Below are 27926 nucleotides of genomic sequence, written 5' to 3'. Positions count from 1 at the left end.
TCTTAGTTTGAAGATGTAATCAGGAGACAGGTGTTTTCTCCATCTCCTTAGCTATCATAATCTAATTCCACTGATTTGAATTCTCGGTCCTCCAGCAAGTGGAGAGCAACACTTATGCACACAACATTTGGTAAGAGACGGGAGGTGCATAGGCTGGACACAGCCAGAGTATGTCAGCTTTAAATCAATGATATGGCCTCACCCATGAACACATAACTGACACACATTTGTTTAGGCTCTCTCTTCAAGTGTTATAGGCAGTAGCCTATAACAAAAGCCTGCACACACACACACACACACACAGAGTGCCGTGTGGTTTGTGAACTGTGAAAGGGGTTAGGTTTTATGAAAGTGGTGACATTATAACATCCTGACACAGCTCCGTGGCAAACAGCTCTGAAGGTCAGTGTGTGTGTGTGTGTGTGTGTGTGTGTGTGTGTGTGTGTGTGTGTGTGTGTGTGTGTGTGTGTGTGTGTGTGTGTGTGTGTGTGTGTGTGTGTGTGTGTGTGTGTGTGTGTGTGTGTGTGTGTTTTGTGTGTGTGTGTGTGTGTGTGTGTGTGTGTGTGTGTGTGTGTGTGTGTGTGTGTGTGTGTGTGTGTGTGTGTGTGTGTGTGTGTGTGTGTGTGTGTGTGTGTGTGTGTGTGTGTGTGTGTGTGTGTGTGTGTGTGTGTGTTCTGTAGTTGTCACTCTGCTCTGTCTTTCCCGCTTTTCTCTTTTATCCACTCCAACACATTCTCTCTCCCCCTGTATCTCTACCTCCTGCCCTCTGACTCTCTCAGCATCACCTCAATACCTCATTCTGTTCCTCTTTAGAGAGAGCGAGAGAGAGTGAGAGAGCCAGTGAGAGCCAGAGAACGAGCTAAGTGAGAGAGAAAATGAGCTGAGAGAGAGAGAATCCGAGCTGAGAGAGAGAGAGAACGAGCTGAGAGAGAGAACGAGCTGAGAGAGAGAGAGAGGGAGAGAGGGAGGGAGAGAGAGAGAGAGAGAGAGAGAGAGAGAGAGAGAGAGAGAGAGAGAGAGAGAGAGAGAGAGAGAGAGAGAGAGAGAGAGAGAGAGAGAGAGAGAGAGAGAGAGAGAGAGAGAGAGAGAGAGAGAGAGAGAGAGAGAGAGAGAGAGAGAGAGAGAGAGAGAGAGAGAGAGAGAGAGAGAGAGAGAGAGAGAGAGAGAGAGAGAGAGAGAGAATAAGCTGAGAGACAAGGCAAGAAGGTGTGTTCCTGTGTGTAAGATGGGCTCTCAGAGCAGGTGGGCTACAGGTGTAGCTGGAAAGAAAGAAAGACAAAGGGAGAGAGGGGGGTGAGGAACTGATGACATTACATTATTACAGTATGTGTCAGCAACCAGATCTGTGTAGATAACTGATGACATTACATTATAACAGTATGTGTCAGCAACCAGATCTGTGTAGATAACTGATGACATTACATTATAACAGTATGTGTCAGCAACCAGATCTGTGTAGATAACTGATGACATTACATTATAACAGTATGTGTCAGCAACCAGATCTGTGTAGATAACTGATGACATTACATTATAACAGTATGTGTCAGCAACCAGATCTGTGTAGATAACTGATGACATTACATTATAACAGTATGTGTCAGCAACCAGATCTGTGTAGATAACTGATGACATTACATTATAACAGTATGTGTCAGCAACCAGATCTGTGTAGATAACTGATGACATTACATTATAACAGTATGTGTCAGCAACCAGATCTGTGTAGATAACTGATTACATTACATTATAACAGTATGTGTCAGCAACCAGATCTGTGTAGATAACTGATGACATTACATTATAACAGTATGTGTCAGCAACCAGACCTGTGTAGGTAACTGATGACATTACATTATAACAGTATGTGTCAGCAACCAGATCTGTGTAGATAACTGATGACATTACATTATAACAGTATGTGTCAGCAACCAGACCTGTGTAGGTAACTGATGACATTACATTATAACAGTATGTGTCAGCAACCAGATCTGTGTAGATAACTGATGACATTACATTATAACAGTATGTGTCAGCAACCAGATCTGTGTAGATAACTGATGACATTACATTATAACAGTATGTGTCAGCAACCAGATCTGTGTAGATAACTGATGACATTACATTATAACAGTATGTGTCAGCAACCAGATCTGTGTAGGTAACTGATGACATTACATTATAACAGTATGTGTCAGCAACCAGATCTGTGTAGATAACTGATGACATTACATTATAACAGTATGTGTCAGCAACCAGATCTGTGTAGATAACTGATGACATTACATTATAACAGTATGTGTCAGCAACCAGACCTGTGTAGGTAACTGATGACATTACATTATTACAGTATGTGTCAGCAACCAGACCTGTGTAGATAACTGATGACATTACATTATAACAGTATGTGTCAGCAACCAGATCTGTGTAGATAACTGATGACATTACATTATAACAGTATGTGTCAGCAACCAGACCTGTGTAGATAACTGATGACATTACATTATAACAGTATGTGTCAGCAACCAGACCTGTGTAGGTAACTGATGACATTACATTATTACAGTATGTGTCAGCAACCAGACCTGTGTAGATAACTGAACACATTACATTATAACAGTATGTGTCAGCAACCAGATCTGTGTAGATAACTGATGACATTACATTATAACAGTATGTGTCAGCAACCAGATCTGTGTAGATAACTGATGACATTACATTATAACAGTATGTGTCAGCAACCAGATCTGTGTAGATAACTGATGACATTACATTATAACAGTATGTGTCAGCAACCAGATCTGTGTAGATAACTGATGACATTACATTATAACAGTATGTGTCAGCAACCAGATCTGTGTAGATAACTGATGACATTACATTATAACAGTATGTGTCAGCAACCAGATCTGTGTAGATAACTGATGACATTACATTATAACAGTATGTGTCAGCAACCAGATCTGTGTAGATAACTGATGACATTACATTATAACAGTATGTGTCAGCAACCAGATCTGTGTAGATAACTGATGACATTACATTATAACAGTATGTGTCAGCAACCAGACCTGTGTAGGTAACTGATGACATTACATTATTACAGTATGTGTCAGCAACCAGACCTGTGTAGATAACTGATGACATTACATTATAACAGTATGTGTCAGCAACCAGATCTGTGTAGATAACTGATGACATTACATTATAACAGTATGTGTCAGCAACCAGACCTGTGTAGATAACTGATGACATTACATTATAACAGTATGTGTCAGCAACCAGATCTGTGTAGATAACTGATGACATTACATTATAACAGTATGTGTCAGCAACCAGATCTGTGTAGATAACTGATGACATTACATTATAACAGTATGTGTCAGCAACCAGATCTGTGTAGATAACTGATGACATTACATTATAACAGTATGTGTCAGCAACCAGACCTGTGTAGATAACTGATGACATTACATTATAACAGTATGTGTCAGCAACCAGATCTGTGTAGATAACTGATGACATTACATTATAACAGTATGTGTCAGCAACCAGATCTGTGTAGATAACTGATGACATTACATTATAACAGTATGTGTCAGCAACCAGATCTGTGTAGATAACTGATGACATTACATTATAACAGTATGTGTCAGCAACCAGATCTGTGTAGATAACTGATGACATTACATTATAACAGTATGTGTCAGCAACCAGATCTGTGTAGATAACTGATGACATTACATTATAACAGTATGTGTCAGCAACCAGATCTGTGTAGGTATAATTTCAAATCAAATCAAATCAAATCAAATTTATTTATATAGCCCTTCGTACATCAGCTGATATCTCAAAGTGCTGTACAGAAACCCAGCCTAAAAACCCAAACAGCAAACAATGCAGGTGTAAAATTTGAATGAGAACAGTCCTCTTTATAAAGCCTCTCACAGTTTCAAGTCAGAATAAGAGGTTTCCTTATTTCTCAAATGTCAAATTTCAAAGTTTTAAAGGTTAAGTTCAGGTATTAACTATGAATGTTTAGGTTAGGGTTAAGTTCAGGTATTAACTATGAATGTTTAGGTTAGGGTTAAGTTCAGGTATTAACTATGAATGTTTAGGTTAGGGTTAAGTTCAGGTATTAACTATGAATGTTTAGGTTAGGGTTAAGTTCAGGTATTAACTATGAATGTTTAGGTTAGGGTTAAGTTCAGGTATTAACTATGAATGTTTAGGTTAGGGTTAAGTTCAGGTATTAACTATGAATGTTTAGGTTAGGGTTAAGTTCAGGTATTAACTATGAATGTTTAGGTTAGGGTTAAGTTCAGGTATTAACTATGAATGTTTAGGTTAGGGTTAAGTTCAGGTATTAACTATGAATGTTTAGGTTAGGGTTAAGTTCAGGTATTAACTATGAATGTTTAGGTTAGTGTTAAGTTTAGGCATTATCTCTGAATTCGTAAGGTTAGGCATTCATTCAGAATGCTTAAGGTAAGGGTTAACGTGTGTGATAGGCTTTAAAAACAACAACTTTTTAACGCTGGATCCAAACATGAAACCTTTTTAACCCGAGGCAGATGTTACCGTCCACTCTAGCACTCACTGTTGCCCCTAGTGGCCTTTTCCACGTCATCGCCTGACGTTCTCAGACATGGATGGACGTCAAATAATGACACGTAACACGGTTGACCTGCCAATCATAAACACTGCATTCATCTCTCTATCTTACCTGACTTTGAATTGTTCAGGTCTAGTTTAAAAATATTTTTACACATTCAGATATTCTTAGAAGGTATTTCTACAAGAATCGCACACTTTCCAAGAAGTTTATGAAACAGTAGATGTGTGATTATTAGGAAACAGCACTAGTGTGGAACCCACAGTGATTTGCTACTTCCCAGTGTTTAGATACAAGGACAAACCTGGAAATGTTTGTCCTTTTCACCACTCATCTAAAACTCAAGACACATCTGGCCACACAGTCAGTTGAATGTTACTGATAGTCCGTAGAGTGTCTACAGATGGACCATGTACAGACTATCTAAATAAATTGTTACCACACATCTATCTCAGCTAGAAACATGTTTGGACTAGTTACTACATAAGTAAACTAACTGAGGTTGAAACACGTTATAGTTGATGATGCCTTAAATTGGTCATTCCCACTTCAGTTCTGGTGAAACAGTGTCAACAGTAATCGAGAGACCAGGATGAGTTTACAATGACACATATTTAAATATATACAGACATACATACAAAGTACAAACATGCACACAGGGGCTTGAGCTCCCTTAATTGTTGGAAGCTGTTGGTTGGGCTCTCTGTTTTTCTCCTGCAAATAGCCTGGACCTTTCATACTACTGTATGTGTGTGTGTGTCCTGGGACATCCTTAAGATTACGCTGACTCTCCTCCTCCATGTGTGATATGGGCAAATCGATATGCAACAGAAGTCTAATACCTTAATCCACAATGCTCTCACAGGCAAACAGCCTCCATCTGTTATGCAGGTGAATGAGGACCCAAAAGCGACTTGGCGAAAACAGAGTATTTAATCCAGTAAAGTTACTTTACAAACAAAAGGCATAATACTACTCGTAATGACGAGAACAGACAGGAGACTTGATCAAGAACTGCAGGTTGCCTCGGGAAGGCACTTGAACGTAGCAGCCTCAGACACCTGCTCACCACGCAGCATCTGAGGGAAACACGACACGACAGGGCAATACATAGACACAGCACGGTGAACAATAGATAAGGATCCGACAGGACAGGAACGGAAAACAAGGGAAGAAATAGGGACTCTAATCAGGGGAAAAGATAAGGAACAGGTGTGGGAAGACTAAATGATGATTAGGGAATAGGAACAGCTGGGAGCAGGAACGGAACGATAGAGAGAGGAGAGAGAGGGAGGGGGAGAGAGAGGGATAGAAAAAGGGAACGAACCTAATAAGACCAGCAGGGGGAAACGAACAGAAGGGAAAGCATAATGACAAGACAATCTAAGACAAAACATGACAGTACCCCCACTCACCGAGCGCCTCCTGGCGCACTCGAGGAGGAATCCTGGCGGCAACGGAGGAAATCATCAATAAGTGAACGGTCCAGCACGTCCCGAGACGGAACCCAACTCCTCTCCTCAGGACCGTAACCCTCCCAATCCACTAAGTATTGGTGACCCCGTCCCCGAGAACGCATGTCCATGATCTTACGTACCTTGTAAATAGGTGCGCTCGACAAGGACGGGAGGGGGGAGGGAAGACGAACGGGGTGCGAAGAAAGGGCTTGACACAGGAGACATGGAAGACAGGATGGACGCGACGAAGATGTCGCGGAAGAAGCAGTCGCACAGCGACAGGATTGACGACCTGGGAGACACGGAACGGACCAATGAACCGCGGAGTCAACTTACGAGAAGCTGTCGTAAGAGGAAGGTTGCGAGTGGAAAGCCACACTCTCTGGCCGCAACAATACCTTGGACTCTTAATCCTGCGTTTATTGGCGGCTCTCACAGTCTGTGCCCTGTAACGGCAAAGTGCAGACCTCACCCTCCTCCAGGTGCGCTCACAACGTTGGACAAACGCTTGAGCGGAGGGAACGCTGGACTCGGCAAGCTGGGATGAGAACAGAGGAGGCTGGTAACCCAGACTACTCTGAAACGGAGATAACCCGGTAGCAGACGAAGGAAGCGAGTTGTGAGCGTATTCTGCCCAGGGGAGCTGTTCTGCCCAAGACGCAGGGTTTCTGAAAGAAAGGCTGCGTAGTATGCGACAATCGTCTGATTGGCCCTCTCTGCTTGACCGTTAGACTGGGGATGAAACCCGGAAGAGAGACTGACGGACGCACCAATCAAACGACAGAACTCCCTCCAAAACTGTGACGTGAATTGCGGGCCTCTGTCTGAAACGGCGTCTAACGGGAGGCCATGAATTCTGAACACATTCTCGATAATGATTTGTGCCGTCTCCTTAGCGGAAGGAAGTTTAGCGAGGGGAATGAAATGTGCCGCCTTAGAGAACCTATCGACAACCGTAAGAATCACAGTCTTCCCCGCAGACAAAGGCAGACCGGTAATGAAGTCTAGGGCGATGTGAGACCATGGTCGAGAAGGAATAGGGAGCGGTCTGAGACGACCGGCAGGAGGAGAGTTACCCGACTTAGTCTGCGCGCAGTCCGAACAAGCAGCCACGAAACGGCGCGTGTCACGCTCCTGAGTCGGCCACCAAAAGCGCTGGCGAATAGACGCAAGAGTGCCTCGAACACCGGGATGACCAGCTAACTTGGCAGAGTGAGCCCACTGAAGAACAGCCAGATGAGTGGAAACAGGAACGAAAAGGAGGTTACTAGGACAAGCGCGCGGCGACGCAGTGTGCGTGAGTGCTTGCTTAACCTGTCTTTCAATTCCCCAGACTGTCAACCCGACAACACGCCCATAAGGAAGAATCCCTCGGGATCGGTAGAAGCCACAGAAGAACTAAACAGACGGGATAAGGCATCAGGCTTGGTGTTCTTGCTACCCGGACGGTAAGAAATCACAAACTCGAAACGAGCGAAAACAACGCCCAACGAGCTTGACGGGCATTAAGTCGTTTGGCAGAACGGATGTACTCAAGGTTCTTATGGTCTGTCCAAACGACAAAAGGAACGGTCGCCCCCTCCAACCACTGTCGCCATTCGCCTAGGGCTAAGCGGATGGCGAGCAGTTCACGGTTACCCACATCATAGTTGCGCTCAGATGGCGACAGGCGATGAGAAAAATAAGCGCAAGGATGAACCTTATCGTCAGACTGGAAGCGCTGGGATAGAATGGCTCCCACGCCTACCTCTGAAGCGCCAACCTCGACAATGAATTGTCTAGTGACGTCAGGAGTAACGAGGATAGGAGCGGACGTAAAACGTTCTTTTAGAAGATCAAAAGCTCCCTGGGCGGAACCGACCACTTAAAACACGTCTTGACAGAAGTAAGAGCTGTGAGAGGGGCAGCAACTTGACCGAAATTACGAATGAAACGCCGATAGAAATTAGCGAAACCTAAAAAGCGCTGCAACTCGACACGTGACCTTGGAACGGGCCAATCACTGACAGCTTGGACCTTAGCGGAATCCATCTGAATGCCTTCAGCGGAAATAACGGAACCGAGAAAAGTAACGGAGGAGACATGAAAAGAGCACTTCTCAGCCTTTACGTAGAGACAATTCTCTAAAAGGCGCTGTAGAACACGTCGAACGTGCTGAACATGAATCTCGAGTGACGGTGAAAAAATCAGGATATCGTCAAGATAGACAAAAACAAAGATGTTCAGCATGTCTCTCAGAACATCATTAACTAATGCCTGAAAACAGCTGGCGCATTGGCGAGACCAAACGGCAGAACCCGGTACTCAAAATGCCCTAACGGAGTGTTAAACGCCGTTTTCCACTCGTCCCCCTCTCTGATGCGCACGAGATGGTAAGCGTTGAAGGTCCAACTTAGTAAAGCACCTGGCTCCCTGCAGAATCTCGAAGGCTGATGACATAAGGGGAAGCGGATAACGATTCTTAACCGTTATGTCATTCAGCCCTCGATAATCCACGCAGGGGCGCAGAGTACCGTCCTTCCTCTTAACAAAAAAGAACCCCGCCCCGGCCGGAGAGGAAGAAGGCACTATGGTACCGGCGTCAAGAGACACAGATAAATAATCCTTCGAGAGCCTTACGTTCGGGAGCCGACAGAGAGTATAGTCTACCCCGAGGAGGAGTGGTCCCCGGAAGGAGATCAATACTACAATCATGCGACCGGTGAGGAGGAAGGGAGTTGGCTCGGGACCGACTGAAGACCGTGCGCAGATCATGATATTCCTCCGGCACTCCTGTCAAATCGCCAGGTTCCTCCTGAGAAGTGGGGACAGAAGAAACGGGAGGGATGGCAGACATTAAACACTTCACATGACAAGAAACGTTCCAGGATAGGATAGAATTACTAGACCAATTAATAGAAGGATTATGACATACTAGCCAGGGATGACCCAAAACAACAGGTGTAAAAGGTGAACGAAAAATCAAAAAAGAAATAGTCTCACTGTGGTTACCAGATACTGTGAGAGTTAAAGGTAGTGTCTCAAATCTGATACTGGGAAGATGACTACCATCTAAGGCAAACATGGGCGTAGGCTTGTCTAACTGTCTGAAAGGAATGTCATGTTTCCGAGCCCATGCTTCGTCCATGAAACAACCCTCAGCCCCAGAGTCAATCAAGGCACTGCATGTAGCACCCGAACCGGTCCAGCGTAGATGGACCGACATAGTAGTGCAGGATCTAGATGAAGAGACCTGAGTAGTAGCGCTCACCAGTAGCCCTCCGCTTACTGATGAGCTCTGGCCTTTACTGGACATGAATTGACAAAATGTCCATCAAATCCGCAATAGAGGCACAGGCGGTTGGTGATCCTCCGTTCCCTCTCCTTGGTCGAGATGCGAATACCTCCCAGCTGCATGGGCTCAGTCTCTGAGCCAGAGGAGGGAGATGGTTGCGATGCGGAGCAGGGAAACACCGTTGACGCGAGCTCTCTTCCACGAGCTTGGTGACGAAGATCTACCCGTCGTTCTATGCGGATGGCGAGAGCAATCAAAGAGTCCACACTGGAAGGAACCTCCCGAGAGAGAATCTCATCTTTGACCACTGCGTGGAGTCCCTCCAGAAAACGAGCGAGCAGCGCCGGCTCGTTCCAGTCACTAGAGGCAGCAAGAGTGCGAAACTCTATAGAGTAATCCGTTATGGATCGATCACCTTGGCATAGGGAAGCCAGGGCCCTAGAAGCCTCCCTACCAAAAACTGAACGGTCAAAAACCCGAATCATCTCCTCTTTAAAGTTCTGGTAATTGTTAGAACAATCAGCCCTTGCCTCCCAGATAGCTGTGCCCCACTCTCGAGCCCGGCCAGTAAGGAGTGATATGACGTAAGCAACCCGAACTCTCTCGCTAGAGTATGTGTTGGGTTGGAGAGAGAACACAATATCACACTGGGTGAGAAAGGAGCGGCACTCCGTGGGCTGCCCGGAGTAGCAAGGTGGGTTATTAACCCTAGGTTCCGGAGGCTCGGCAGGCCAGGAAGTAACAGGTGGCACGAGACGAAGACTCTGGAACTGTCCAGAGGTCGGAAACCTGAGCGGCCAGGTTCTCCACGGCATGGCGAGCAGCAGACAATTCCTGCTCGTGTCTGCCGAGCATGGCTCCTTGGATCTCGACGGCAGTGTTACGAGCATCTGTAGTCGCTGGGTCCATTCCTTGGTCGGATCCTTCTGTTATGCAGGTGAATGAGGACCCAAAAGCGACTTGGCGAAAACAGAGTATTTAATCCAGTAAAGTTACTTTACAAACAAAAGGCATAATACTACTCGTAATGACGAGAACAGACAGGAGACTTGATCAAGAACTGCAGGTTGCCTCGGGAAGGCACTTGAACGTAGCAGCCTCAGACACCTGCTCACCACGCAGCATCTGAGGGAAACACGACACGACAGGGCAATACATAGACACAGCACGGTGAACAATAGATAAGGATCCGACAGGACAGGAACGGAAAACAAGGGAAGAAATAGGGACTCTAATCAGGGGAAAAGATAAGGAACAGGTGTGGGAAGACTAAATGATGATTAGGGGAATAGGAACAGCTGGGAGCAGGAACGGAACGATAGAGAGAGGAGAGAGAGGGAGGGGGAGAGAGAGGGATAGAAAAAGGGAACGAACGTAATAAGACCAGCAGGGGGAAACGAACAGAAGGGAAAGCATAATGACAAGACAATCTAAGACAAAACATGACACCATCAGATTATAAAGCAGGAGACAATGTCTCTGTCTCTCTGTCTCTCTCTCTCTCTCTCTCTCTCTCTCTCTCTCTCTCTCTCTCTCTCTCTCTCTCTCTCTCTCTCTCTCTCTCTCTCTCTCTCTCTCTCTCTCTCTCTCTCTCTCTCTCTCTCTCTCTCTCTCTCTCTCTCTATGCAATCACCATCGCATTGCACACTGCCCTATCCCATCCAGACAAGAGGAATACCTATGTAAGAAAGCTGTTCATCGACAACAGCCTTTAACACCATAGTACCCTCTGAGCCCATCACTAAGCTTGGGCCATGGGTCTGAACCCCATCCTGTGCAACTGGGTCCAGGACTACTTGAAGGGCTGACCGCAGGTTGTGAAGGTAGGCAACAACACCTCTGCCATGCTGATCCTCAACACGGGGGCCCACAGGGGTGCGTGGTCAGCCCCCTCCTGTATTCCCAGTTCACCCATGACCATCAGACTGTTGATTGTAACCACTAGCCGGCCTCCGCCCAGTACCCTGCCCTGAACATTTTCTATTCATATACTGTCCATACTGTCTATACACACCATTATATACACTGCTCAAAAAAATAAAGGGAACACTAAAATAACACATCCGAGATCTGAATTAATGAAATATTCTTATTAAATACTTTTTTCTTTAAAAAGTTGAATGTGCTAACAACAAAATCACACAAAAATGATCAATGGAAATCAAATTTATCAACCCATGGAGGTCTGGATTTGGAGTCACACTCAAAATTAAAGTGGAAAACCACACTACAGGCTGATCCAACTTTGATGTAATGTCCTTAAAACAAGTCAAAATGAGGCTAGTGTGTGTGGCCTCCACGTGCCTGTATGTATATATGTATATATGCCATTTAGCAGACGCTTTTATCCAAAGCGACTTACAGTCATGTGTGCATACATTCTACGTATGGGTGGTCCCGGGAATCGAACCCACTACCCTGGCGTTACAAGCGCCATGCTCTACCAACTGAGCTACAGAAGGACCTCCCTACAATGCCTGGGCATGCTCTTGATGAGGTGGCGGATGGTCTCCTGAGGGATCTTCTCCCAGACCTGGACTAAAGCATCCGCCAACTCCTGGACAGTCTGTGGTGCAATGTGGCGTTGGTGGATGGAGCGAGACATGATGTCCCAGATGTGCTCAATTGGATTCAGGTCTGGGGAATTGGCAGGCCAGTCCATAGCATCAATGCCTTCCTCTTGCAGGAACTGCTGACACACTCCAGCCACATGAGGTCTAGCATTGTCTTGCATTAGGAGGAACCCAGGGCCAACCGCACCAGCATATGGTCTCACAAGGGGTCTGAGGATCTCATCTCGGTACCTATTGGCAGTCAGGCTACCTCTGGCGAGCACATGGAGGGCTGTGCAGCCCCCCAAAGAAATGCCACCCCACACCATGACTGACCCACCGCCAAGCCGGTCATGCTGGAGGATGTTGCAGGCAGCAGAACATTCTCCACGGCGTCTCCAGACTCTGTCACGTCTGTCATGTGCTCAGTGTGAACCTGCTTTCATCTGTGAAGAGCATAGGGCGCCAGTGGCAAATATGCCAATCTTGGTGTTCTCTGGCAAATGCCAAACGTCCTGCACGGTGTTGGGCTGTAAGCACAACCCCCACCTGTGGACGTCCGGCCCGCATACCACCCTCATGGAGTCTGTTTCTGACCGTTTGAGCAGACACATGCACATTTGTGGCCTGCTGGAGGTCATTTTGCAGGGCTCTGGCAGTGCTCCTCCTTGCACAAAGGCGGAGGTAGCGGTCCTGCTGCTGGGTTGTTGCCCTCCTCCTCCACGTTTCCTGATGTATTGGCCTGTCTCCTGGTAGCGCCTCCATGCTCTGGACACTACGCTGACAGACACAGCAAACCTTCTTGCCACAGCTCACATTGATGTGCCATCCTGGATGAGCTGCACTACCTTAGCCACTTGTGTGGGTTGTAGACTCCGTCTCATGCTACCACTAGAGTGAAAGCACAGCCAGCATTCAAAAGTGACGAAAACATCAGCCAGGAAGCATAGGAACTGAGAAGTGGTCTGTGGTCACCACCTGCAGAACCACTCCTTTATTGGGCGTGTCTTGCTAATTGCCTATAATTTCCACCTGTTGTCTATTCCATTTGCACAACAGCATGTGAAATGTATTGTCAATCAGTGTTGCTTCCTATGTGGACAGTTTGATTTCACAGAAGTGTGATTGACTTGGAGTTACATTTTGTTGTTTCCGTGTTCCCTTTATTTGTTTGAGCAGTGTACATATACAGTACATGTATTTATATTCCAGACTCTGACATTGCTCATTCTGATCTTTCTTAATTTCTTTCTTGTTCATTTTCGCGATCTGGTGGAGCTAGAAACAGAAGCATTTCACTGCCCCTGCGATAACATCTGCAAAATATGTGTATGCGACCATTTGATATCTGTCCCTCTCTGTCGCTCTCTCTACACAGTATATATCTCTGTCCTTCTCTCTCCCCCATCCTCTCTCTCTACACAGTATATATCTCTGTCCTTCTCTCTCCCCCATCCTCTCTCTCTACACAGTATATATCTCTGTCCTTCTCTCTCCCCCATCCTCTCTCTCTACACAGTATATATCTCTGTCCTTCTCTCTCTATCCCCATATCTCTTTCTCTCTCCCCCATCCTCTCTCTCTACACAGTATATATCGCTGTCCTTCTCTCTCACCATCCTCTCTCTCTACACAGTATATATCTCTGTCCTTCTCTCTCTATCCCCATATCTCTTTCTCTCTCCCCCATCCTCTCTCTCTACACAGTATATATCTCTGTCCTCTCTCTATCCCCATATCTCTTTCTCTCTCCCCCATCCTCTCTCTACACAGTATATATCTCTGTCCTCTCTCTATCCCCATATCTCTTTCTCTCTCCCCCATCCTCTCTCTCTACACAGTATATATCTCTGTCCTCTCTCTATCCCCATATCTCTTTCTCTCTAACCCATCCTCTCTCTCTACACAGTATATATCTCTGTCCTCTCTCTATCCCCATATCTCTTTCTCTCTCCCCCATCCTCTCTCTCTACACAGTATATATCTCTGTCCTCTCTCTATCCCCATATCTCTTTCTCTCTCCCCCATCCTCTCACTCTACACAGTATATATCTCTGTCCTCTCTCTATCCCCATATATCTTTCTCTCTCCCCCATCCTCTCTCTCTACATCCCCTCATCTTTGAGTAGAGCAAAATAAAGCCGAGAGCTGACGTTTTTGTCGTTAAACTGTTTGTTATTGTAAAACATACATGTTCCCAACGATACAGGATATGTCAATCAACACCAGCTGGAGAAAAACCTGGGCACACACACACTGTTGACTTAGATGATGAGCTTTATATAGGGAAATACTACATCTTAAAACTTCCTTCAGTACCTCCTTCATCAATATATATATATACCCTAACAGCACATCCCCTTTGTACAAGTGACAGCTGCCAAGTCCCAGACCTAAACCCCCTAAATGAAGGAGAGGGAGAAGTGAGAGAGAGCGAGAAAGCGAGAGAGAGAGAGAGAATCCATTAGCAGCCTTTCTTGCTTTTCTCTGACGTCCAGTATATTATACAAGCCTGCACACCTGCTGCGATCCAGGAGTACCGCCTAAAAATGAGAAACACATGTCCTCAGTAAAACTCAGTGTGTGTTTGTGTGTGCGCAAACGACCCCAGCTAAGATAAAATGGTAACCCTATGTGTCTAATTCTACCCTCTCCCTGTCAATCAGTAGGCCAGTTAAACAGCAGGGAATGTAGCTGGCTCTCACATCATAAATGGCCCTATCACATTCTCCAGTGACTGTCAGAGCAGTGCTGAGGAAAGTTTCCAAAGCATTGTGGGAATGTTTCACCGGCTCTGCCTTGTGTTGTACACTTGTTTCTCTCGTCTATATCGAGGGATGGAGGGAGGAAATGAAGTCATCCTCTACGCTCTTTGAAAAAAAGGGTTGCTGAAGGGTTGTTCAGTTGTCCCCATAGGAGAACCCTTTTTGGTTATAGGTATAACCCTTTTGGGTTGCATGTTGAACCCCTAACCAAAAAGGGTTATGCAAATTGTTTACTATGAGGACAGCCATGGAACCCTTTTAGGTTTTCGATAACACCTTTTTTTTCATCCCTATCAAAGTCAAATCCAAATCAACGTGGGCTTCATGGTTAATGCTATTTAAGGGAAATAATTCTGCCAATGCATTTGATAGTGAAACAGCTTATTCGACTGTCTTTCCTCTTAACACTACACATCCTTTTCCCCTCTCTTTCATTCTACCTACAAAACCAACTCTCCAGCCAGAATTAGCCAACTGCTCTAACTCCTATTGCCTAGTGTGTGTGCTGTAGCCGGGGTCAGAGAAAGTTCAGCTGCCCTCGGCTAAACACATTCACCGTCGATTCAGATCAACAGGTCGTCCTTTACTCTATGTTGTATGATACACACACACACACACACACACACACACACACACACACACACACACACACACACACACACACACACACACACACACACACACACACACACACACACACACACACACACACACACACACACACACACACACACACACACACACACACACACACACACACACACACACACACACACACACACACACACACACACACACACAGGGGCTGAAACAAATGAATCTATCAACTCTGTGTACCTGCCAGTGGCTGGAGCACTTATCTGGGGCTATGAGCCGCTGTTTTTGTGTGTGTGTGTATAATATGCATGTGTACCTATACATGTACAAGTGGGTTTATGTTTTTGAGTATATTTGAGTGGCCTTTGAATATCCTTGACATGCATACGATAATATGCATTGATAAATGCTACATTTTCAGGTAGCAAAGTTTGGGACTACTGTGTGAATCTGTCGGTATAATACAATATAACTATGAATAAAAAAGAGAGAGAGGGAGGGATGAATAAAGGAGGTGTGAAGGAGGGATAGAGAAGGAGGTGAGAGGGAGGAAGAGAGGAGGAGGGAGGGAGGCATGGGGCTGGTGGGGGAGAAGGATGTAATGAAAAGCTATTCTCCCTTTTCATTACACAGGTGGGACAGCCTCTTTTGTTCTTTCTCTCACATTCTCTCTTGCCCTTCCATTGTATGATTTCACTTTCATTAAATATATCTTCCTTTTATCTTAAAGTGGTTGGTTTGAATCTCTCACTTTCTCTCACTCCTACCCTCTCTCTTTCTATCCTTCTCTCCTTCCTTACTCTCTCTTTCTCCGTCATTCCCACTCTCTTTTTCTCCCTCCTTCCCTCTCGCTTTTTCTCCTTCCTTCCCTCTCTTTTTGTCGTCCTCGCTCTATCTATCCAGTGGCTGGAGCTGAGCTGAGCTCTTGAGCAGAGGCTGATGGGAGTTCACTTGGGTGTGTCAATGGACTGTGTAATTGAAATGGAAATAAGCCAATCAGGGACTGGTGTCACGGTACCTTACCCTGCATGCACCTTACTGTTCCAGCTCTCCCAACTCTCAGAGAGTGTTTGTGTGTTTGTAGGAAGTGGCTAGGATGGTTTTTGGCCCTGCCGAGGGGGATGTGTAATCAGCGGGTAATAAAATGTCTAAACACCACACACACACACACACACACACACACACACACACACACACACACACACACACACACACACACACACACACACACACACACACACACACACACACACACACACACACACACACACACACACACACACACACACACACACACACACACAGCCAGGGTGATTCCGAGCGCATTTCCTCCCCAGCACTGCGTGGTTATCTGGATCTCTCTGGTAACAGCTGTACCATAACAAATAAATGTCATTATATTGGTTTGACAATTAGCCTGCCATCCACAGCTGGTTTAATTACCCTGCTAAATGATCAGGGCATCAAGGACTGGTCAGGTTTTCTACTTTACCAGTGGAGTGTGTGTGTGTGTGTGTGTGTGTGTGTGTGTGTGTGTGTGTGTGTGTGTGTGTGTGTGTGTGTGAGAGAGAGGGAGAGAGAGAGAGAATGCGTGTGTATGTGTGTGTGAGAAAGAGAGCGTGTGTGTGTGTGTGTGTGTGTGTGTGTGTGTGTGTGTGTGTGTGTGTGTGTGTGTGTGTGTGTGTGTGTGTGTGTGTGTGTGTGTGTGTGTGTGTGTGTGTGTGTGTGTGTGTGTGTGTGTGTGTGACTCAACAGAGAGGTATTTTTCTTGGAGTGTGTCTCTCTTCTACTGCCGGACTAATTTGGTAGAGAAGATGTCAAAGTCACACACACACACACACACACACACACACACACACACACACACACACACACACACACACACACACACACACACACACACACACACACACACACACACACACACACACACACACACACACACACACACACACACGCAGGTAGGAGTGAGAGATCGAGAGAGAGTCAATCCAACCACTTTAAGATAAAAGGAAGATATATTTATTGGAAGTGAAATCATACAGTGGAAGGACCAGAGAGAATGTGAGAGAAAGAACGAGAGAGGCTGTGTTATGAAAAGGGAGAATAGCTTTTCATTACATCCTTCTCCTCCACCAGCCCCATGCTTCCCTCTGTCCCTCCCACCTCCTTTATTCATCCCTCCCTCCTTTGTTTTGATTACATGTCCATTCTGTAGTGTTCAATTGTTTCATTTTGATGGTGAATTCCAGCATTGTTTAAAAAAAATGCACGGTTAGTCGTGTTTGGTATTGATAAACAATGACAACAAAAAACATGAACAATCTTTTTGTTCTACCTGTAACCTTTTATGTGGCAGATTTGGACAATGATAAACACCTACAATAACGTGCTATACATGATGTCAGAGCTCTGGCTCTGCGCTTCACAGTGCTGTATGGGTTTTGACTGACAGACCTTCTGAACTTGAGTTGCCCCCATCCCTCCTTCTGATTGGGCAACTTTTGCAAATGAGCGAGGGAAATCCTGTAAATGAAGAAGTCTCAATGTATTTTGAAAAATGAGATTTTGAGGATTATAATAAATACTGCTTTGATGTCATACAAACAAGCCAAATGTGCGCTTCACATTTCCATGTCATGTACAGAACTTTTATGATCGCTGTGTTAGATGTACATTTACCAGATGACATGGTGTTATACCCTGGGTTGTTCTGAACAAAATCAGCCTGTTAGATGTACAGTTACCAGATGACATGGTGTTATACCCTGGGTTGTTCTGAACAGAATCAGCCTGTTAGATGTACAGTTACCAGATGACATGGTGTTATACCCTGGGTTGTTCTGAACAGAATGAGTCTGTTAGATGTACAGTTACCAGATTACATGGTGTTATACCCTGGGTTGTTCTGAACAGAATGAGCCTGTTAGATGTACAGTTACCAAATTACATGGTGTTATACCCTGGGTTGTTCTGAACAGAATGAGCCTGTTAGATGTACAGTTACCAGATGACATGGTGTTATACCCTGGGTTATGCTTGTCCATTGTGAATCAAATTAGCCGCTAAAAGTTTGCTTGTTCCACTTCCTCAACGGAGAGCTAGGAGAGCTCCAAAAAAGCACCTTACAGTTGAAGACTCTTGATTGTGGCCACTTGGAGACACCAGTTAGTCCTCTCAGTCAGACCCTTGTCATTTGTTTTGTCTTATATTGCACCTACCCCACATTTTCCAGGTATATTATTATCATCTACTGAATGCATCCAGAGTGTTTTCAGATGCATTTCGTTATCAACAAAGGTGGTGAAAATTACAGTAAAGGTAAAATACACATCAAATCAACAGTGTAATGTTTGGATTCAGTCTTGTGCCAGGTAAACCGTTGTGTTTTCACCTTTGTTCTAATCATTTCCACATAATCTCAAAACGGTTCCCTTTCAATTGCTACCATGGTTGTGAATATGCTTTTTGTATTTCTTCTGTGAGAAACATTTCCCACGGGTGTAAAGGGTTAATCAGACCTTTAGAGAAGATATTTGATGTTTTACTCCCTGGTACACATCGGTACAACAATCTGTCTCTAAGATGTTGAACTAGTAGGCTTTGTGTAGATTGACTTAGGCTGAGGACATAAACCCACACCTGCCTGGCTTTGTAACTATCAGCACATTTAGCCTTCCCCAAACCATGGCCCCAAACAATCGGAATTAATATCTGAACATAACCCTTTGAGTTGTTTTAACCCTGTAACCACGTGGAATTAACCCTGTAACCACGTGGAATTAACCCTGTAACCACATGGAATTAACAGTGTAACCACGTGGAATTAACCCTGTAACCACATGGAATTAACAGTGTAACCACGTGGAATTAACCCTGTAACCACATGGAATTAACCCTGTAACCACGCAGAATTAACCCTGTAACCATGTGGAATGAATGTGTCAAAAATAGACATAAAATCATCCATAATAAAGTTGAATTTCAAAGGGAAACTATGAGATCCACCAACCCACGCACAAATGCACAAATGCACACACACACACACACACACACACACACACACACACACACACACACACACACACACACACACACACACACACACACACACACACACACACACACACACACACACACACACACACACACACACACACACACACACACACACACACACACAGGAAGTAGTCTGGGGGTGAAGGGAAACCATTATGTGTACACACAAACAAACCCATGTACACACACACACACACACACACACACAGGAAGTAGTCTGGGGGTGAAGGGAAACCATAATGTGTACACACAAACAAACCCATGTACACACACAGCAGAGAGGCTGAGCAAAGGAAATGTGTGTTGTGAGAGGATGTGATTATTAAGTCAGTGACATTTAAGCCAGAGGAGATGTATTACTCTGCCTGTGGGTTGCAATGACATGTTTTAAATGAGATGTTACACATGACATGCTGCCAGAAAGGTAAACAGTTTCACTCAGCTATTTATTCTGAATGAGTAAACACAGGAAAGCAGCATTAGACGCTACCATAAACATCACACAACCGTACATACACACATGTTACATACCGCACACACACACACACACACCGAACAGATGGTGTCAGTCACAGAGTCTTCAAGCTAGCCCGCTCTCCAATATTAACACTGTGTTAGTGAAGGCTTACAAATAGAAACTGATACTCCACAAAGAGAGATGGACAATCAAAAAGCAATTCTCGCACCCTCCCTGTCCACAAACAACTGGGGAGGAATGAAGTGTGTGTGTGTGTGTGTGTGTGTGTGTGTGTGTGTGTGTGTGTGTGTGTGTGTGTGTGTGTGTGTGTGTGTGTGTGTGTGTGTGTGTGTGTGTGTGTGTGTGTGTGTGTGCGTGTGTGCGTGCGTGCGTGCGTGTGTGCGTGCGTGCGTGTGTGTGTGTGTGCGTGCGTGTGTGTGTTGTCCCCATCAGAGTGTGATTAATAATGTGCCCAGACCACCTTTATCATCGTAACATCAAAGGCAGTCTGCTTTCCTTGGCTGCAGAGCCAACTCTGTCAGAGTGAAGAGAGAATTTTGGAGGAGGGAGGGAGGGGAGAAGGAGAGAGAGGGAGGGAGGAGAGAAGGGAGAAGAGAGGGAGAGAGGTAAAGTTAAAAAAGAAGAGAGACAAGGGGAAAGAGTGAGAGTTTGTGTGGGGAGGAGAGGGGAGAAGAGAAATTGGAAAAAGGAGAGATGAGGAGTAGAGGATGAAGTGTAGACGAGAGGAAGGGCAGTGTGCTAAGTGCTGTCTAAGTCCCTTGTACAAGGCAAAGAGGTATTCAATTAAAAATTGACCTCTTTTCAGGTCCAGACATAGCAAAGGTTAGGTAGAGAATGAAAGTCTCTTTTCAGGGTTGAGTTAGGGTCAGCAACCGGAAGTTAGAGTCAGCTTTCCCCAGATCCACCCCTCAGCCAACTACTTTAACGACATTCACACTAATTCCTCTGAGGCATGGTCAGACAGTTGTTAGTAGACAAATCAAAGAGGAATTCGGACCTGACCTGAGCCACGGTGTGTGTGTGTGGGCAAGCTCGTGTGTGTGTGTGCGTGTGTAGTTGTATGTGCATGTGCGTGTGTGTCCAGGGTTGGGGATTAACGGATTACAAACTGTAATCTGTTACGTTACCAAATGAAAAATTGTAATCAGATTACAGATACTTTTGAAAAACTAGATGATAACTTCTTGGATTACTTTGAAATTCAGAAAGATTGTTTTCGATAAAATACTTAATGACATCTTTCTGTTTTCTCAATGACATTGAATTCAGCATTGAAAGAAGGTGCAAGTTTAAGTTTGTTCTGCCTGAGTGAGGCTGACCACCTCAGAGACCACTATGTTGACACACAAATGTGTTTGATGGACCACGGGAAAAGAGCAGGAATAGGCTTTTGTGGCCTACAGTCCAGCCCATGTTTTCCAGTGATATAACTGCTGTCGGCATCAAAGATTATATGACCAACTGGAGTAAACGCTTGGAGGTAAGGACGACAGGGGCGTTGTAGTCTATGGGCCTATTATTGATATCTGCATAGCAATGATATGCATCACACTGCTGCTCTCTCAAATATATGGTTGTGGATGACTGATCACAAATGTATAGGTGTATTATACCCCAAAAATGATTGAATTTCAGAAGTGTAGGCTAAGCTGCCTATCAATCACTGTTTATGCAACCCGTGGACAGCCAGTGAAAAATGTGCTCTTGCAGCTGCATAGCGTGGATCCCAACCTGTGGAATAATAGTTTGAGGGAGTTCCTCCGCACATACAGTCGAAAACATGTTTAATTTATGAAGACCATGAGTTGGCTTTGATTGCTCAATCTAATTCGTACCGATTAAAAAAAAACATTTCCAAAGGACTAAGGAACATATGCTTAAACTTGTACACTTTTGAAAGACTTCAACAACTTATCGGGATATTTATTTTACATTTATTTAACTAGACAAGTCAGTTAAGAACAAATTCTTATTTTCAATGACAGCCTAGGAACAAATTCTTATTTTCAATGACAGCCTAGGAACAGTGGCTTAACTGCCTTGTTCAGGGGCAGAATGACAGATTTGTTCCTTGGGGATATGAACTTGCAACCTTTACCGATACCAGCCCAACACTCTAACCACTAGGCTACCCCATATCAAATCATATTTTAAATTAATTAAGTGTTCTAGTTCATAATTGTATGGTATCACCAACAAAAATGTAAACAATAGGCCTATCCATAGTATGTATTAGTATGTATTATAGAATTCAATTCAATTTCACGTTAAGCAAATAGCACTTTTCGGTAGAATACGAAGCATGCCATTCCATTAGAGCAGCATTTATATTTCAACCATGTTTTGAAGCAATGAGCCCAATCAGCTCTCCATGACAACAACCCATACTGAGTTTGTGGTAATCCAAAAGTTACGTTACTGATTACAATTTTGGACCGGCAACTATTAACTGTAACATATTACATTTAGAAAGTAACCTAACCTCTGTGTGTGTCTGTTTGTGTCTGTGTATGCGTGTGCCTGTGCGTGTGTGTGTGTGTATGTGTATGTTCAAATGAGGGAATTAGAACATCATGACCCTGTGTAGTATGTTGTGGATCAGTGGAGTTGTAAACATGCCTCTATGCACAGCCTTCTGGGGGAAAACACACACTGTATTTTGGTATGGTTTGACATTTACAGCCTCAACTATCTCACACCTCCCTGTGGACTCTGGAACCCTCTGATGTATGAACTCTTCTCTGAGTTTTCAAAATGCTAGAAGTAAATAAGGAAAAAGTACTTTTTCGCAGCGCTTTCTGGCATCCAAAAGAGAGATATTTTGTCCAAGTTGGATTCTTTAGTGTGTGATACATTATGTTGTAGAGAAGTGGTGTGCATACATTTCCTGGGATGGATTTATAGACAAAACCTCCCCGTTTACTAAAGCCAAATGTTAAGAACGATTGCTTGCACATTTCTGAGGGATATCTGAAGAATGTTGAAAGATCCAACCTGCACTCATAAACATCTAAACAAATGAATCAACATACTGTATAACATTGAGAAAATGTTAACAGGACTGTTGCGTGTGTGTGCGTGCGCACTCACACATACATATGTGTGTGAGTTTTATAATTGAGGATGTTTAAGTTGTCTTCAGTGATCTTGTTGATATGAACTGAAGTGGACTTGGAGTGGGAGTGTACTCATCAAGTCACGTTGACTTCAATGTCCAGAACACTGTGTACTGCAGAAAAGTGTTTAGGACCATGAGTGTTACTTTTACTTTTAAAGTACTACTAAATCAGGTTGTGCAGAGTAAAGTCACTTCCTTCTTGGTGGTGTTATGTAATGTACTGTTGTTGATAATTGATAAATAATTGTAAAGTTGAGGCACTTTCAAACACTTTGTTTCTCTCACTACTTCCCTCTCTTTTTCTCTCCCTCCATCCCTCGTTCCCTCTCCCTAAAACATTTGTTTTAAAGTAAAGTTTTTGAGGCACATTCAATGGTGTATGACTGTTATTGGGAATTAAAGTCATTCTGACTAACTGCTGATTTTATCTTCCATTCCATCTTTAACTGAAGCCCTTCATCAGTCTTCCAAACACTAACGTTCTCTTCCTTGCCTTCTGTCCAATCAGGTTCCATCGTGGAGACTACCACATTGACGTGTGTATAAACGACTACCTGGATGTGTTCTGTCCCCACTATGAAGACATGGTGCCGGAGGAGCTGATGGAGCGCTATGTCCTCTACATGGTCAACTACGACGGCTACAGTACGTGTGACCACACAGCCAAGGGCTTTAAACGCTGGGAGTGTAACAGGCCTCACTCCCCCAACGGACCACTCAAGTTCTCAGAGAAGTTCCAGCTCTTCACCCCCTTCTCTCTGGGCTTCGAGTTCAGACCGGGCAGAGAGTACTACTACATCTGTGAGTATTGACGTATATCACCATATATTGTTGTTGTATGTGAGAGTCATAGAGATCACTGCTATGTGTTGAAGTCATGTGTGTTGAAGTCAGTCTGATGTCAGAGTGGACGGCAGATGCAGCCCTTAATGTGTTTAGAATTGTATGCAGTTGTATCAGAAGAACAACCATTTCACATCCAAGTTTGCATTGGAAGAATATGTGACTCGTTTCAGGAAACTAGGCATATGTCGTACATCAATACTTCATAGGAGAGGCATTTGAACATAAATGTATGTTTAAAAAAAAAAATGCATGAACCTTCCCGCTAGCCATGATTGGCTGAGATGATGGATGGGCTGGAGATGCCAAGAGATGAGTTCAGATTGGTCTGCCACGTAGCACACTTCTGTCTATAACAATGGCTGCTCAGTATGTGTAGGTATCCGTTCTTTTTTATAAAGACATCACAAATAACTGCAAAAGTGTTGCTCTCCACTTTCTGAAGGACAGATTTTTAAATCAGTGGAATGCCCAGTGGAAGCAGAGTATGATAGCTAAGGAGATGGAGAAAATTCTGGCGTTTGATTGCAAATATGCGGAGGGAGTTAAAAAGAAAACACACAGAAGGCTGCTGTATAAAACACCTGTCTCCGGATTACATTTTCAAACTAAGGGCAACCATGGCATCCGTGACAGAGAAGGATAAGTGTTCACCTATCATCATCCAGATAAGAGAGTCTAGCTAGCTACATTTTCAGATATTATACATTTCATGTTTTGTCAGAAAGTCATTTTCATTGCAAGTTAAAGTGTACTGTTAGCTAGGTAGCCAACGTTTTCTGGCTGGCTCGCTAGCTAATGTTATGTGTATGATCTGTGTAGTAATATCATTCGTATCTCAGAGCCATTGCCATTGATTGTTATAGCCTAATGTGAACTAGCTAGCTATCATTGAATCTAGTTGGTTAGCTGCCTGCTGATTCATACAGGCTAGTAACGTTATGAGTTGGGATTATCGTTAATTGCTTAGCTAGCTAGCTACATGTCTAAACAAGGTACTATTTCTCACTGCCGTTTACACCTTCTCTATCTTGAGAATGTGACAAATAAATGGTGCTTTTATTTCATATAGTATTTGTTAACCAGATACGGTAATGTGAAGAACAACATGACCTGCACCAAAGTAAAACTAGGATAGAACGTTAGGCCGAAGAGACGATGTCCAAGTTCTAAAATTCTCAGTTAGAATGCCCTGCTTTTATTTCCTCACAATCACAACTGTAAGGTATTTTCCTCTAATTGGCTTGCCATTAACTTGTAAATAATGATCTTGTTGTGAGTTTATTTTTCATGTAATAATGAATACAAATTAGCTCAAGTTAAGATGTTGTCAGCTATATGATGTGGTCATTATGTGAATTCAGCAGCGGTCCCTGTAGCATACGATCAAACCGGTGTGATTAGAACGCTTATTTAGAGTGCTTATTTAGAACGGACAGTTTTGAATGACGCAACAATCAGCATTTGAGCTGGCCACACATGTTTTTTTTCAGAAACATTTTGCACGAACACAGTCCTTAAAAAGTAATGGCCAGAATGTGAGCAGTTTATTTTTTGATGACATTCACAAAAGTATCTTCAGCATAACACAATCATCCAAACTGAAAAAAATGTAAGCTGCATTTGTCCTAGCGCTAACTGAGGAAATATTGACGTAACACAAGCGGTCATATTTTTATAACTCTCGGCTGACATAAACTACAATATGAATTAGCTAATAGCAATTTCTATTATAATTAATCACATCACGGGTGAGCTCACCATTGGTCGAAATAATTGACTTTCTAGAAATCGAAAGTAATCTGACGATGGGTAGTCTCTGCGTGCCGCCATTCTTTTTTTCTCACAGAAACCAAAGATAAGAAGACAAGATGAGTTTGGTCTGTTTATTGCATGCATGTTTAAGTGGGTGTGTCATCTACCATTATTCACATCCCACCAATCACTTCCAGAAGTTCTCAAAAAATGAATGAACCCTTACTCACCTCATTTTGTTATAAAATCTTTGGTCCGACAGACTATTTTGTCACACCCAGAATGCATTGTATGTCAACAAACATGGCTCCACACATAGCTGGAATTAGCTTAGCACATCATAATTAGTACAATCTTCAAAAAAGTATTTTACACACATAATATATGCCCATTACAATCTATGCAATAATCGGAATGCATGATTTGTAAATAGTACTTGATAACATGTGAATAAAACAGTAAATATATCAATAATTACCACACAGAACATTTTCTGATAGTGATCTATTGATGCAAGTGGCGCGAGCCGGCAGTCAATCACATAACCTCTCACTTCCACTCTGAGCCATTCAGTGTTGTTGTTTATGTATGTTTATGTATGTAGCTAGTGAGATAAGCTGTATCATTAGCAATGTCTTTCAAAAGGACACCACTCAAAAATGTGGAAATTCTGGAGATTATTTTAATTCTGACAATGAGTCTGAGTATGAAAGTCAGGAATCAGATTCTGACAGTGACAGTGAGGAGCTGCCCCCCAACCTTGTAGCCATTGAGAACCCTGAATCTGAGGAGTCGTTATCCACTGACGAAGTCCCAGGTCCCTTTGAAGATGCTGGTGGTGATGGAGGCAGACCGACAGTGGATGAAGTACAGGAATTCTGAGGTAGCTGGAAGGCCGCCAGCCATTTCACCCCTCCTGGCCCTGCGGTTTTCTTTGATGAGTCCCAGTCTGGAGTGCAATGCCCCTTTCCATTTCCATCTGAGTGCGTCAAGTTGTTTCTGACAGAGGAGTTGGTGGGAGACATAGTAGAGGAGACCAATCACTATGCCTTGGAGCTACAGGAGAAGAGAGAGCCAGGAGTGAGGGAGAAACTCGCTAAATGGGTGACAGCCACAATTAGTGAAATGATATACCTTCCTGGTGACAGTCCTTCTCATGGGGATAGTAAAGAAGAACTCCCTGAGTACCGGAGCACAGATCCAATGTTTGTAACTCCCTTCTTTGCCACCCTTTTTTCCCAAGACCACTTTCTAGGTTATACAAAATAAGAAATGTTTGCACCAGTCTGACATCAGCATTTGGTCGTGTCTTTGTGCCATACAAGGACCTATGCATTGATGAGACCCTGATGTTATGGAGAGGTAGGCTGGTGTTCCATCAATATATACCCTCCAAAAGGCACAGGTTTGAGGTCAAGTTCTTTGTCATGTGCAACGTGAAGACATTATAGTTTACACAGGGTCCACCACTGACATTCAACATTATGATGGGCTTGGGGTTCATGGTGATGACCATGCTGGCTCCTCATCTCAGCAAGGGACACACTTTGTATGTGGACAATTGTCACAGCAGTCCCACACTCTTCCAGCTGCTCTCCAACAGCACAGGGGCCTGTGGCATAGTCAGGTCGAACAGCAAGGGGATTCCGGCATTCGGATGCAGAAAGATGCAGAGAGGGGAGGTGGAGTTCCGGGAGAACGGTCAACAGCTGGCAGTAAAATGGCATGACAAACGAGACGTCCATGTCCTCTCCACTGTCGTACAGCAACCATGTCGGCCACAGGGAAGGTGGACCACCTGATGGGAGAGAGAGAAATCAAACCAGACTGTGTGCTTGAATATAACCTCAACATGGGGGCAGTGGATAAGACGGACATGATAAACAGCTTTGTGGAATGCACTCAGAAAAACGACCAAGATATTGCCCTCAATGGCCACCAACTAACAGGTGAGATGATTACTGATCAATGTTTTTTTTGTAATTGGAAGTTCAGTACAGTTCACATACAGAAACTATTATAACATAAGAAGTCACTTACGCAGCCTGGTTTTGAACCAGGGTGTCTGTAGTAATGCCTCTAGCACTGAGATACTGTGCCTTAGACCGCTGCGCCACTTTGGAGTCATAAGACCAGGGTAGCTTCAAAATACAACACAAGCTAATACTTCTCTGATGCAATTACCATTGTTTTACAGAGCTAATAGAAGAACGTAGCTAGCTACATAAGCACAATTGAATATAAAGATTATAAAATGAGTAATGTTACCTCACGTGTCCACGGTTATAAGGAATATACACAAATATATTATGCTCCATAAAAAGAGGGAGCTACAGTAGAAACGACATGACACGACATACAGAAACTTGTATAACGTAATAAGACACTTATTTTGATGGAAATGCACACATTT

The 27926-nt window shown here is 44.0% G+C and overlaps 1 protein-coding gene across 2 annotated transcripts in view; it reads left to right on the top strand.

The window, feature by feature from the left end:
- LOC124036555 (ephrin-A5-like) overlaps positions 1-27926 on the top strand; it is a 202590-nt gene that overhangs the window by 139338 nt on the left and 35326 nt on the right. For both annotated transcript variants that reach the window (XM_046351268.1, XM_046351267.1), the window contains exon 2: positions 23424-23716. In XM_046351268.1, the coding sequence (XP_046207224.1) occupies positions 23424-23716 (293 nt within the window). The remainder of the gene's footprint in view (positions 1-23423; positions 23717-27926) is intronic.

The sequence above is a fragment of the Oncorhynchus gorbuscha genome, linkage group LG05 (assembly GCF_021184085.1).
Source record: "Oncorhynchus gorbuscha isolate QuinsamMale2020 ecotype Even-year linkage group LG05, OgorEven_v1.0, whole genome shotgun sequence".
Taxonomy (NCBI): domain Eukaryota; kingdom Metazoa; phylum Chordata; class Actinopteri; order Salmoniformes; family Salmonidae; genus Oncorhynchus; species Oncorhynchus gorbuscha.
This window is presented reverse-complemented; position numbering and strand designations above follow the sequence as displayed.